The sequence below is a fragment of the Sinocyclocheilus anshuiensis genome, unplaced genomic scaffold, assembly GCF_001515605.1.
Source record: "Sinocyclocheilus anshuiensis isolate Anshui unplaced genomic scaffold, SAMN03320099.WGS_v1.1 scaffold167, whole genome shotgun sequence".
Lineage (NCBI taxonomy): Eukaryota > Metazoa > Chordata > Actinopteri > Cypriniformes > Cyprinidae > Sinocyclocheilus > Sinocyclocheilus anshuiensis.
In genome coordinates, this window is record NW_015552552.1 from 230,437 (window position 1) to 245,666 (window position 15,230).

The following is a 15,230-nucleotide window of genomic DNA, read 5'->3' on the forward strand; positions in this document are numbered from 1 at the left end:
AGGAATGCATCCTCTTTTGCATGTCCTGTGATGTTAAATCGAGGTTTGAATTTATCCTCTTGAGAAGCTGTGCCGTAATTGAGCATTCCAATAAGCTCTAAAGAACCGCCATTGCTTTTCTGTTGATACCAGTACATGTATGGATAGTCATTGTCACCGTGACGACAAAAAAGCTTTGCCTCTTTCTCCTCCACTGTCTGTAGAAGATGTTTGGGAGACTGCTGAATGACAGGAGAACAAACCACACAAACTACAAGAGGGTGAGGAGAGCACAGCAATGAATATATATTAAGGCTGCATTGCACTAGAAACACTTACCTGGTAACCAGTAAATAGTGATTATAGTGATATACTGGATATCAGCAGGAATGCATCTTTTGTTGCATGTCCTGAGAGGACAAATCGAGGTTTGAATGTATCCTCTGGAGAAGGTTCGCCATATCTGAGCATTCCAATAAGCTCCAAAGAACCACGGTCATTTTTTTGTTGATACCAGTAGAGGTATGTGTAGCTGCTGTCACCATGATGGCAAGAAATATTTGCCTCTTTTTCCTCCTCTGTCTGTAGAAGATGTTTGGGAGACTGCTGAATGACAGGAGAACAAACCACACAAACTACAGGAGGGTGAGGAGAACATAGCAATGCATGTACATTAAATAACTTCTGATAGTTGTTGTCACCGTGACGACAAAAAAGCTTTGCCTCTTTCTTCTCCACTGTCTGTAGAAGATGTTTGGGAGACTGCTGAATGACAGGAGAACAAACCACACAAACTACAGGAGGGTGAGGAGTGCATTACAATACATATGCATCAAATAACATAGACTGCAATGCACTGGAAATGCTTACCTATTAAAATGAAAGCAGTAATTATTGTTAAAAGGATTGCTCTGATCATGATTATAACATTCAACGAAGCAACAGAAGAAATAACATTAAATTCACAGTGCAATGGTTGCCTCTCTAAATTGCTTCTTCTGCAGTCAAAAGAGCTTCTCACATATCTTGAGGCTGAGACTGTTGTTCACCTCAGAAAGGAACCACCTAGATGTTAGGTGATAGGTGCTTATTGGTCCAAATGAAAAAAGCCCACCCCCAAGTGTCTGTGATAGTCTAGTCACATACAGCTCTGGATCCTCCTTTGTTGCAAATCGTTTTCATTTTCTGTATGTGAAAATTATTTTGCATTAAGTTCAGTTCACCCTTTTCCAAGCTGATTAGCTGGTTCAGTTGTGTTTGTTCAAGGTTGGAGCTGAAGGTAGATCTCCAAGAACAGGATCAGGTACCCGTGGTTTATTGGCTCCTTGCTTTTAGCCCTATTCTGATGGGACTAGATTACCTGGAGAAATTTGTGCATCACTGATGTATTTTGTAATTTCCAGGAAACTGGAAGTAAAACATGTTCCATGTTAGCTTTGAACATGGGTCCCCATGAGCAAAAACACTCATCATGTGTTGAGAGTAATACACACATCTATGATGAAGGCCATTTTGCTGTTGTTCTCTATTAAAGCCCACATTTAACAAACAATACATACTGAAACGTCACATTTTCATTGGTGCCCCCTATTTGTAAATGTTCTTATTACCAATTTTGGCATGAAGATGCAAGACATCTTGTGGCTTTTTATTAATCAAACAGGTGCAAAGTGAACAGTTTTTGTCAGCGATTAAAAGGAATTGTATGGCTGTGCAAACTAGCTGCACATAAATAAACTGCGCTGATCCCAGCATTTATCCTGGTTATGAGCAGGAATGCATCTTTTGTAGCATGTCCTATTATGTTAAATCGAGGTTTCAATTTTTCCTCTTGAGAAACTGTGCCATAATTGAGCATTCCAATAAGTTCTAAAGAATTGCTATTGCTTTTCTGTTCATACCAGTACGGGAATGTGTAGCTGCTGTCACCCTGATGACAAGAAAGCTTTGCCTCTTTCTCCTCCACTGTTTGTAGAAGATGTTTGGGAGACTGCTGAATGACAGGAGAACAAACCACACAAACTACAAGTGGGCGAGGAGAACATAACAATGAATATAAAATAAAGAACTTAGACTGCATTGCACTGTAAACACTTACCTGGTAGCCAGTAAGTAGTGATTATAGTTAAAATGATTGCTCTGATCATGCTGATAACATTCAACAAAGGAAACAGAAGAAATAACATTAAATGCAGTGCAATGGCTGCCTCTTTAAATTGTTTCTTCTGCAGTCATGAGAGGTCACAGCTTGACACTAAAACTGTTGTTCACCTCAGGAAGAAATCACCTTGATGTTAGGTGATTGCTTATTGGTCCAAATCAAAAAAGCCCACCCCCAAGTGTCTGTAATATTCTGGTCACAATACAGCTCTGTATTGTCATTCAGTTCACATAAATGGGATTATTTTCATATTCTGTATACAACAATTATGTTTGATATTTTAGGAAAAGAAATACCTAACCTAGAGTTTTGTCTGTAACATAAACAGCGCAGGATAAGTTAAGAAATGAATTTTAATACATAGAATTAGGAGCTTGTGCAAATTCAAGTGCATTAGTCCTTGGTGCAGTTTTAAGATAAATCTAAAATACATTTCAACTCACAAAAAAAGGTAAATCCAGTTCTGTCTCTATATATTAAAGTATTATAGAAATGTGAACTATGTGCAATGTTTATAAATTATGCAAGCAAGACTTTTACCTGCTAACATGGCGGATCTTCAAGCAGGAATTAAATAGGATTCAAAAATGACCAGTATTATTTTGTTCTTTTCTTCTTGCCTTTATTTGAGAGGACAGTGAAAACGTTTCAGGAAAGAACAAGGAGAAAGAGATGGAACTGGACTAGAACATCCTCTTGAACCTGGAACCATTATGCTGCTTTTCTCCATTAAGCCCCATACATACTGAAACCTCACATTTTCATTAGTGCCCTCTATTTGTAAAAACAGTTATTACCAGTTTTGGCATAAATATTCAAGTAACCTTGTGGATTTTTTTCTTTTTTGTTTTTCTTTTTTTTAATCAAACAGGTGCAAAGTGAACAGTTTTTTGTCAGCGGTTATAAGGAATTATATGGCTGTGCTTACTTGTTGCACAGAAATACACTGCGCTGTCCTCAGCAGATATGCTGGATATCAGCAGGAATGCATCTTTTGTAGCATGTCCTGATAGGGCAAATCGAGGTTTGAAGTTTTCCTCTGGAGTACCTGAATCACCTGTCTGCATTCCAATAAGCTCCAAAGAACCGCCTTCATTTTTTTGTTGATACCAGAATAGGTATAGATAGCTGCTGTCACCATGATGGCAAGAAATATTTGCCTCTTTCTCCTCCACTGTCTGTAGAAGATGTTTGGGAGACTGCTGAATGACAGGAGAACAAACCACACAACCTACAAGAGGGTGAGGAGCACACAACGGTATATGTATATTAAATAACCTAGACTGCATTGCACTAGAAATACTTACCTGGTAACCAGTAAATAGTGATTATAGTTAAAATGCTTGCTCTGATCATGATTATAACATTCAATAGAATAAATAAGATTACAATGCAGCAGTTGCTTCTCTAAATATTTGTTTCTTCTGCAGTCATAAGAGTACAGCTGTCATATATCAAGGCCAAGACTGTTGTTCACCTCATTTGACTGGGTTGTCAACCCAGGTGCAGATGTGTCATGTGACGGGGGAGGGGTTTTTAGCACAGGCTCCTATAAGCCTGTAGCACTGTGCTGCACTCACTGCACAGAAATACACAGCACTGTGCTCAGCTTTCACAGACGACACCAGCAGGTACGCCTCTTTCTCTGCATCTCCTGTTATTGTGAAACCCTTTTTGTCAACCAAGTCCTGCTTGAATGAAAGAAAGCCAAGGTGCTCGAGATTTTGCCCATTAGACTGCTGGTACCAGAAGATTTTGTCATAGGTTTTGTCATGGTGACTGCATGTGATGTTCATGGTCGCTCCAGTGACTAAAAAAAGGTTTCTAGGAGTTTGTGTAACATTCAACATCAAACACAGTCCTGTAAGGCCATTAAAGAAACAGATTAAACTACCGTGATTCCATAGATATGCAAGTATATATCTGCAAGTAATGTCTCACCAATGCAACACTGAAGCAGGAAACATCTGACTGGAAATTCACTCATGTTGAATTTTGGTTTGAATGAAAACTCACGGGTGAGCTAGTCAAGTTTGTTGGATAAATGGGTGGAGCCTGATTTATTCTGTTCACATCTATGTTTTTACATCTACTGCCCCCTGCTGGGTTGGATATTGACTTGTAAAGTACAGTAGAATTCACTTTCCAAACAGCTCTTTCATTCTACATCTGCCATGTTATCAATAAATGATGTGCTGTACATGGAATTTGTAAAATGTAAAAAGTTGTAATTGTTATCTGAGGGGCCAGGGCTATTTGTCGCACAAGACAATAAAAGGTTTTGAGTCAAAAATCCCAGTTATCCAAATGTGTTTTTTCTCAGGCAGTGGATATGTATGCTGATTTCAAAGAACTAGTTAAAACTTGTCTTTAATTAATCCTGTTAAACATTAAAAACTCAAATGTCATCATATTTTTTTAATTGAATTACATAAACAAGTGAACAAAACAACATTTCCATACAATAATACAAGGGTCAACTATAATGAAGGTAGATTTTAGCCTGAACTGTTTTCTAACAACAAAGCTTTAACATATGTTACATTTCTGTTGTAAATGTTTGATAGTTTAAAATACATTGAGCCTGTAACCCATTGAGAAATATTCACTGGAGTAAAAAAACGTGTGACAACTATGGTTGCCCATAACTATTTACATTTGACATGCTACAAACATAATTACGTTCTTAACATAAAGAAAGAATGACACTGTGATGTAATGTATAGGGGTTTGTGATAAAGTTTTTGTGCAGAAGTGCAGGAAACCCACAGCACCGTGTTCTCTTGCAGCACAGTAATAGATTGCACTGTCATCTGAGGAAAGTTTTTTCAGTGTCAAAGTGCTGTTGCTTGCTCCATTCCCCAATAGCTCAATTTTCTCCTTAAAATCTGGCTCTGAGATATTATTTGTCCTGTATAGATGCCCCATGAGCTGCATTTCTCCACTAAGAGCCTGCTTGTACCAGAGGATGACATTTAAGGTTGGATTTTTGTGAGAACAGTGAAGACTCACTGATTCTGCATTGTTTTTGGACAGCAGGTGAGTAGGGGTCTGTATGATAGTAGAGTTCACTGAGAAGTCTGTTAAGAGAGGGAAACATTTAGAGTGACGATACTGTTATAAAACACTACACTGAAATAAAAAATAATATAGAATTTACTTTGAAACAAATTTCACTTATAATGGTATTTTATTGAAAAATCATTTTTATAGTGTGTACTACTCTTGTTCCAGACTGTTTCAATGCATTTTCTTACCTGTTAAAAAGAGCACCAAGATAGCAGTGTTGATCAGATGTCTAATCATGTTGTACCTAAAGACAAATGACTGGATGGGAGTAATGAACCCATTTTTAAACTTTTTTTTTCTTCATTTGAGAAAGGAAACTACATCCGCTATATCAATTACTGTATAAGTGAGCAAACAGATTCTGCCCTCTGGTGTGTAAATGATGCTATCCATTGTTTTGTTTTTTGACTGGTTGCTAGGCTATTGCTTATTGTGGTTGCTAATGTGTTTGCTCAGTCATTAAATAATAAAATAATATATTATAATACTATTAACTGCCACACAATAGGTAAACATCTGTGCACCAAGCAAAGAGAATATGTTGATTTTCAAAGACCTTGTTTTGTTGATTCTGTGGGGGAACATTGTTATCAAAAAGGAAGAAAAAAAATATCGTGTACCAAATAATGTGACAGCTGTGCAAAGCTTCTCTCTGTTATGCTATTATTAAAGGTGGGTTTTTGTTTAATGGAAAGGGAGGAAACAGGACTGTGGTAATAAGCAGCATAGTAGTACACAGCGCTGTCTTCAGATTTTCTCAGCTGGATAAGATGAAGTGTAGAGTGTGTTTTACCGTGACCGCTCACATTAAAATGCTTCTCAAATGGTTTCTCAATAGTTCTTTGTTCATAATACACATAACCAATGAGTTTCAGCTCAGTGTCTGTCTGTGAGCGCTGGTACCACAGTAAAGTGTCATAGTTGGTTATTTGATGGCGACAGGTGATTTCAGACGGACTTTCAGGACTCCAAAAAATTGCAGAAGGATTTTGATCAACCTTACTAGAAAACACAACACCTGTGAAGACATGAAGGCAAATGCTACACTTTTATTATGTAACTAATTGTGTAAAATGATTAATTATAATTAAAGGTGGCAAAGTACATGTAAAGAAACATCTTATAGTATTACCTATGAAACAAATCACGGTGGTTGAAGAAACAAGAGATCCTCTCATGTTGATGTTGTGTGAGGGTGTATGTCAAAGACCAGATATGGAGGGGAATAAGTGGATTGTTTCATACTGCACTACGAGATGCAAATGGATTATGGGTAATGATGCACCTCCTACAAATAAAGTCTATTGAAGGGTGGTGTCTATAAAGAGTAGTGAGCAAAAAGTAGCGTAGTGTGCACCAGGAATAAACACAATCATATGCTGTCAGTGATCAGCAAATGAATGTGAGCCAGTGCTGGTCTGTGCAGGTGTTTATGGGGTTTCTAATAAGAGGAAGGTAATTGTAAAGAGGGCTGAACTCTCGCAGCACTGTGTGATACTGGCAGTGCAGTAATACATAGCCGTGACTTTGGCCTCTCTGTTACATGGTATATGAAGTGAAGCAGCTTTTTCACCATCACCTGATACATTAAAGACATTTACATATGGATCCTCTGTCTTTGGTGTTTTATAGTACATATAAGCTAAAAGTTTCAGTTCCGTGTCCCCAGGAGAGCGCTGATACCATAGTATTGTGTCATAGTTATTGATGGTATGGCTGCATGTCAACTCAACAATACTGTCAGGATGACACAAGACTGCATCTGGAGACTGATGGACATCTTTACACACAGCGGGGACTGTACAAAGAGAAGAACACAGAGCAAACTTTACAACTTGATTGTTATAGAAACATGTAAAACCTGAAACTAAAAATTGAGATAAAAATAAGTATTGTACCTGCTAGAAAGAGCACTGTCACAAGTTGGATGGAGAGGCAAAACATCATGGCGAGTTCTCAACTGCACTGAGTTGAGTTGGGCTAATTTCTTCTAAACAGGAAATTACATCAAAAACCACCAGACTGCTGCCATGTTTTTTTTTTTTTTTGGTCACATTTTATATTATAGGTGTCTTAAAGACATTAAATGCTATATTGTGTTCTATTGTATTGCAAAACACTTTTTGCTGCTATTGAGGTCTTTTAAGGGTGGGTTATGGGGTCAACAGAGTAATTCTGAATGTACAGTAATTACAGAAATTAGTTACATGTGTAATTGCATACAGGTATTTTTAAATAAAAGTACCATGTAAAAACACGTATGTGCACAATAAAGTGCATTGTAACAGTTAAACAATAAGCACATTGTAGTAGTTTAAGACTCTTATACTGTATATAGTATATAGAATATATACAATATATAGTGGCGCCTTTTTTCCTCTGTGTTCCATATTAGCTTTTTCAATGATGTTTTCTAAAACTCATCAGTGTGGTTTCATGCAGGTGTACCATGATGCATTAAAGATTAGAGCAAGGTTTTTGTCATAGAAGGAGAACACTTGTGGCATTGTGCATAAGACGCTGCACAGAAATACTCTGCACTGTCCTGGTCTGGTCTTGCTTGGAGAATTTTTAAAGTAACCTCCTCTTCTCCATTTCCAGTTAAATTAAAATGATCCTTATATGATGGCTCAAATTCCTTTATGCTGCTATATCGTGCATAACCGATCAGTTTCAGGCTAGAATCTCCATGTGACCTCTGATACCACAATATTGTGTCATAGCTAGTAATTTTATGTCTGCATGTAAGACTGACAGACTCCTTGGGTTTGCACAGCACATCTGAAGGGGACTGATGCACCTTCTCACAAATCAGGTGACCTGAGAGTCCAAAGAAATACTGTTAGGTACAAATACTGATGCATTTCAATGTTCTTAGCCTTCATAAAATATACTTCCATGGCCCTGCAAATGTATTAGTTTAACTAAAATCATAATACCTGTAAAACAGCTCAGAAAGAAGATGACACTGAATCTAATCATGTTGTGTGATGCTCATATCAGAGGAACACTACTGAGGTTTTCAGTAAAGTAGTAGACCTAAACAGGAAGTGATGTCATGTTGAAATGGGCAGGATATCACTCTTTTTTTTTTTTAAACAGGGGAATTAATAAAAACAACCAGATCCGAGATGAATCAAATTTTAGATTTAAAAAATGTATATATAGATAGAGAGAGTGAATTTGAATGATCAACTCAACGATTTGAATTATTTCAATAATCAACTCGGAAATTAATTCACTGATTCTACAAATGAATGTATTGAATTTTATTGCAAAATATATACACAGAAATAGAAAGTAGAAATATATACACAGAAATTAAGTCAAGTTATGTACATATTTTTAGAGCACTTTATACAAAACAGATTGTTCCGACGCAGCTTTACAGTAATAAACAGGAAAATAAGAGTGTTAATGTTGCAAAAGTCATTCAATTTTAAACAAATTCAGCTCTACAGTAGATAATGGTTACATTATTCAGCTCGATTTAGTTCAGTGTTGATTAAATTCATTTCAATTACAGTGTCAATGTTGCATACTTCATCAATTATGAAACACATTTGATTCAGTTATAAAGAAGCTCTAGAAGACAATAGTTTCATCATCCAGTTCAGTTCAAGTTTTGTTTTCATCTGATATTTTCAGTGCAGTCAAATCAGTAATATTATGGAATATTAATTGTCTTTTAAATCCCAGCAGAGCAAGCCAAAGGCAACAATGGCAAGAAACAAAGCAAAGTAGTGGAGAAAAATCCTTGGTAGAAACCAAGCTTAGTCAGGGACTTTTATTTTAAGTAACCCCTCTGTTGCATTCCGTTGACCTATTTGCTAACTATATTTATCAATTTGAAAACAAAACTGAGTTGTCAGGTTCCTCTCGTGGAATCCAGCTCAACCCAAGAGCTTGAAAGTTAATGAAAGATGCACAAAAGATATGGGCTTTTTGTAGGGCTCATGGGGGGCCTACAGCACTGTGTGCACTGGCTGCACAGAAATACACTGCACTCTCCTTCAGGGTAAGCTCTGAGATTGTCAGGTTCACAGAACTCTTGGCATCTCCCACCAGATTATATTTTTTATCATCTTTCTCCACATTGTGGGCACCGTGAAAGGAATATCCAATAATGTGCATGCCTTGCCCATGCTCATTCTGGTAGTACCACAATATGGTGTTGTAGGTGGATATACTGTGAGAACAGGATAAAGTGAAGGTCTGTCCAGAACGCACGATGACTTCAGCAGGAGTTTGAACAACACTGCTGAACAAATGGCCTGTTAAATAGATGAAAATGAAACGGTAATTTCACAGCATTGTGCAGTGTCAAAAAGACTTCACCAGATAATGTAACAAGATTACACAGAAAGTTGTGTCCAAAAAAGAAAACACATTTAAATTCACTTACCAAAATGCCCGCAGAGCAAATAAAAGAGTAGAACTGGATTTCTCACCATTATGAAGTTTTAATGACACAGGGTTCTTAGAACAGTTAAAAAAATATATGTATTTATACAATATCAAAATAGCATATAGCTCTATTTGTTGCAAATTCATCTGAATTTCATCAACCCTTTCAGAGGTGAGGTCCCTCCTCCATCCTCTTGGGTGGATGTGTTGCAAAACAGCCCCACCTATTGAGACGAAAGCATAACATTGTGTTCATGAAGCTCCAGCTCTTGAATTTGTGTTCAGTGGTTTAATTTGTTTGCAGGTTATATACAAATTACATACATAGTTATGACACATTTTCGTATTTTTTATTAAATTGATTCCTCACTGTGAATCACTTGAGGTCAAAAACAAAGCTTACAGAAACTGAAGTTTATGCTATTTTTGTAAAACAAATTAAAAAAAAATTAAAAGGCAGACTGAAATTAATACCACAGGAGCAGGTGTGGATTAAGACATGCATCATCACAGCATTACAGAGACATTTTTGTAATGAAGAGCAGGGATCTAAAACACTGTGTAACATGCAGCACAAAAATACACTGCACTGTCGTTAGACAAGAGATCTTTAATGGTCAAATATCCATTGCTGTTTCCATTTCCATACATTTCTGTTTTGTTTGTGAAAGCTGCTTCTTCGTTCTTTGATGTTAAGTATGAATATCCCATTAATGTGTGATTGTTACTCTGACACTGTTAAAGTGCATGACTGCAGTATATGATGTATGACTTCATAGGGCCCCACAAAAACCAAACTGTGTTCTTGTCTTAACTCCTGGAATTTTGCCCTGAAGTTTTGATGCAATTTAATTAACAATTAATTCAAAACAATGCAATACAGACTGCAAGATTTTAACATGTTTTAAAAACTTTTAAAGGTCAACCAAACAAAGACAAACAGGACACTTTTATAACATCTAATCATTTGTTTAAATCACAGTTTCTATGAGTAGTAATGGTTGGATTAGATAAGTCATTGAATTTGTCTGTTATCAATATCTAACAGTATATACATGCATCACTGGAGAATACTTGCATTTTTTAACCTCTTTTTTTTCCCCCAAGTCAAGTCAATGTAATTTCCAGCACATCTCTGAATATGTACCTTTTTTTTCTTTATATCAAGAAACACATTTTATATAAAGACATACATTTTTTAAAATTCAGATAAAAATTAACAAGTCTTGTCGTTGAAACCTTATGATCCATGATAACCCAGCATGAGTCGTGATCTAATGATAATTCGTATGTATTTTACATATTTTGACATGACGTGACATGTGGCCAAGTATGGTGACCCATACTCGGAATTAGTGCTCTGCATTTATTCCATCCAAAGTGCGCACACACACAGCAGTGAACACACACACACCGTGAACACACACCCGGAGCAGTGGGCAGCCATTTTTGCTGCGGCACCCGGGGAGCAGTTGGGGGTTCGGTGCCTTGCTCAAGAGCACCTCAGTCATGGTATTGAAGGTGGGAGAGAGCGCTGTACATTCACTCCCCCCACCTACAATCCCTGCTGGTACGAGACTCGAACCCGCAACCTTTAGGTTACGAGTCCAACTCTCTAACCATTAGGCCACGACTTCCCCTTTTTACCATCTAAACAGCATTCAAAATCAGCATTTAAACGTGCAAAACTGACATATTGACGACAACTAAAAATGAATCCTTATGAATATTGAAATCGCGGCATTAATTGTATTATTATTGTTGTTTTTAGTTGTCATATCAATGACCTTGTTTTTAATTGCATTATTAAATTGTTTACTCGTTTACTTAATATGAAATGATAACATTTCGTTCTGTTCTGTGTGATTTCTTCTGCCAGCTCGTTTCCAAGAATAGGCCTACATAATGTTAAACAAGACTACACTTTAAACCCTTAAAATAAATAACCTTTCTGCAATCGTTTAACCTTCATGTAATGTTTACTTTGTTTGCCATTTATATCCTTTTATATTCGCTATAAAATGGGTAGGTTAAGGATTGGAGGAAGGTTAAGGGGTCTAAAAATCTAAATCGCTTATTGATAAAATGATAAAAATGCATATTCGCTATAAAATGGGTAGGTTAAGGGGTCTAAAAATCTAAATCGCTTATTGATAAAATGATAAAAACATTCATACGGATATCTTAATGATATAAAAGATACGTAAACATTTTACGTTTTTTTTAGCTAAAAATACGTAGCAATTTGTACGTTTTAAATGTTGAAATACGTCTAAATGGTACGTTTTAGCATCAATAAAAACGTACAAAAATGTACGTTTTGTGCTTGTAAATGTTACTTAAGCCCACCGGCAACTATAGTTGCCGCAGTTTATAGTTGTCGTTTTCCTTTTGTAAGTATTTTTCTAGATGTTATCCATGTTTTATTTCTCAATGACATGCAAGCAAACAACCAAATAAAGGATTTCATGGGTGAAAAAAAAAAAAAAAGGTATTCACTTCCTTCCTGTCACATGAGGCTGTCAAGTTCCTTCCCCTACTTCCAGGAAGCATGGCGAAGGCAAATCCTCCCAAAGAAATGTAATTTTCATGTTACTAATAAGTATTTTTTGTTGACAAATATATACATCTACATAATCATGAAGGTCTCTAGAATCATCCAAACAAAACAAATCTTACAGGAGATCTATAGTTTTTTGTATACTTAGTCAAAAGTCCAAGTGGCAACTATAGTTGCCGGTGGGCAAATGACTTGTAAGTACATATCATATATCATATGACATATCAATATCATGGGGAAATGGAGTATACTGTGTTAATAGGTTAATAAATAAAGGTTATTGATCTTGTTTTCTGCTTTTGGCTTTCATAATATCCCACCTAAAACATAACTTTAATCCCTTTAAGTGACATCTCTACTGTACAGTAGACCTTAATTTGATAGGGAATAAATCTGTCAAAAGGAGGAGATGAGAGAGCAATCTTTCCACAGCTCTACTGCCCCACTTCTGTGTCTGCTTTTGCCATGGGGGGTGGGAATTTACAGCTTTCAAGTGACAGCAGCAGTTTACAAACTTCAGTCAGACACACAAAAGGAAGAATGGAAAGATAAAGAGCTAACACATGGGATTAATTGCTGTAGATTATCTTTTTCTCCCTTTTATGACATTATGTCTTGGAAAGCACATTAAAAATGGTGTGACTAAAGCCATAGACTAAAGCCATCATGACAATTTAGAAAGAAGTGATTTTGTACCTGAGACCAAGAATAGCAGTGCTGTGAAATAAATCAAACACACTGTAAATGTCATGTTGATGCTTCAATGCTGGAGCTCTCAGAGTGACACCTATAACAAATGAACTGTCAGTGCTGTCTGATAAACATAAAGACTGGCCCACTTCTTTGGTAAATCTGTCTTTACATAGATCAGGTTGAAAGGGGACTCCTACTGGTCTTGATAGTAATTGCACCAATGAGGTACATACTACAGTAAGTAGTAGCTCTTTTACTTAAGTTTGTCATTAAATTTATGAATTGAAAATATGTGCTTTTATTGCATAAAAATGCAATGTCTTTTACAGATTGCAGTTGTTCAGTGAGATCACTGCATGCTTGATAAATGTTAGTATTCAATAAAACCATTTCAGACAGTATTTGACTTACGTCTGACAGATCCCTCTCGTGAGCACAATAGTTGACTGTTGTTTTCATAACAACCAGCAGAGTCTGAAATGAATACCACAGGAGCAGGTGTGAATATGAAACTTTTCTACCCTTCATCCGTTAACCGCAGTATCAAAGAGCAGTTTTTGTAATGAAGAGCAGGGATCTAAAACACTGTGTAATATGCAGCGCAAAAATACACTGCATTGTCATTAGATGACAGACTTTTAATGTTCAAATATCCATTGCTATTTCCATCCCCAGACATTTCTATTTTATCTTTGAAATCATTTTCTTTGTATGGATCTTTTCCAAGTAAATATCCCATAAATGTGAACCCATGGTCCTGGTTTTGTCTGTACCAGTTGATTTGATTGTAACTGGACACACTGTGTAAACACTGGATCTTTGCAGTTTCTCCTTGTCTCTCAATCACGTCAGGTGGAGACTGGTTGACTTTGTTACTAAGAGAAAAACCTGTGAAGAGAGTATTCACATATTTCACAAAACAGAAAATAGAGGTTAAATTACTTTGCATTAATGCATACAGAGCCTTACCTGAGAAACTGATCAGCGTAAGAATAAATATGATGACAGATTTCATTTTGACACTCAGAGAATCTGTTACTGTATGTGAAAATGTTACTGATGCAACAACAATGTAAAACAAATCATCACAATATCACAATATACTGTACGCCGTGCATATAGAGGTTAAATTACTTTGCATGAATGCATACAGAGCCTTACCTGAGAAACTGATCAGCGTAAGAATAAATATGATGACAGCTTTCATTTTGACACTCAGAGAATCTGTTACTGTATGTGAAAATGTTACTGATGCAACAACAATGTAAAACAAATCATCACAATATCACAATATACTGTACGCCGTGCATATCCACTTTGATATGTAGAAGTGCAACTTTTCTCTGAGCCAGTTTAAACTGGTTGGTTAAATTTGACTGGTTAGCATGACTAGCTCGCTAGCGCCTGCTGGTAGATGTTGTAACTACATCTGGCAGCAAAAAATCTTGCAGTGTTGCCAAGTCTGTGGTTTTAATGTTGAATTTGGCTACTTCTATACCATTGCCAAAGGTTGTATTTTAGTCGGCAGGTTAAAGCGAGCTTTCTTGAATGCGGTTTCAACAGAGAAAAACCATGGGGGGGAAATGCGATTGGGCTAGTTTTGATTAGCAATTGGGCTGGTTTTATTTTGCCGGCCTGGCAACCCTGGCATCTTGACAGCCATTCAAAAACAGTTCTGTATTTTTACAGAATAAAATTTGAATCAAGAAACATAAAGAATAATGAATTAATTGGTCCCACTTTATATTAGGTATCTTTAAATACTATGTACTTAATAATAAAATTAATTAATAGGGGCTATGTACCTATTGTGCTCATGTTGAATTGCAAGAAACATTTGCTGTTATTGAGGTGGAATACAGGTTAAAGGCAGGTTTAGTGGTCTGGTTGGTTTAAAGGCGAGACACTGCAGGTGAATAGGGTAAAAATATTAACTAATAGTTATCACCCAGTTGATTGATTAAATTGATAATTGCAAACATTTTTTGTATTATAAGTTTTCTAAAATGTTATGTTTAAATATGCAAATGAGGCATTCTTTAATGAAATATGCGCTAATTTGCATACATTTCTAGTACAAAAATCTGAACACTGGATGAAGTCAGTTTCAAAATTCTTGTTTAATTTTTTTGACATATTAGAGTCAAATGTTTTTACAGAGGGAATTTTGGGTATCTCTTTTTGTCACTCCATAATTCAGAAAAATCTTTGAACAGCCAGAAAATGTCTCAGGTTACGTATGTAACCATGGTTCCTCGAGGGAATCAGTCCAATAGCTGAGCGAGATGTCACGGGCGGGTGACATCATGACCAGGAAGCTATAAAAGCACGTGCGGCGGAGTCGGCGTCAGCTTCAGGAAT

At 36.5% G+C, this 15,230-nt stretch overlaps 1 long non-coding RNA gene and 1 gene segment (V, D, J or C); both read right to left on the reverse strand.

Annotated features, from left to right (window-relative positions):
• Window positions 1-3,654: 3,654 nt before the first annotated feature.
• On the reverse strand, window positions 3,655-4,149 carry LOC107664423 (Ig heavy chain V region-like). The segment is given in 2 exon segments: window positions 3,655-4,001; window positions 4,082-4,149. Coding segments are annotated over 2 exon segments (393 nt in total).
• An 8,728-nt stretch (window positions 4,150-12,877) lies between these two features.
• LOC107664492 (uncharacterized) lies at window positions 12,878-13,919 on the reverse strand. Its single transcript, XR_001631460.1, has 4 exons — window positions 13,839-13,919; window positions 13,643-13,757; window positions 13,281-13,343; window positions 12,878-12,963 (listed from the first exon to the last, which is right to left on the reverse strand). It is a non-coding gene; the product is annotated as an uncharacterized LOC107664492 (long non-coding RNA).
• Between the last annotated feature and the right edge of the window lie 1,311 nt (window positions 13,920-15,230).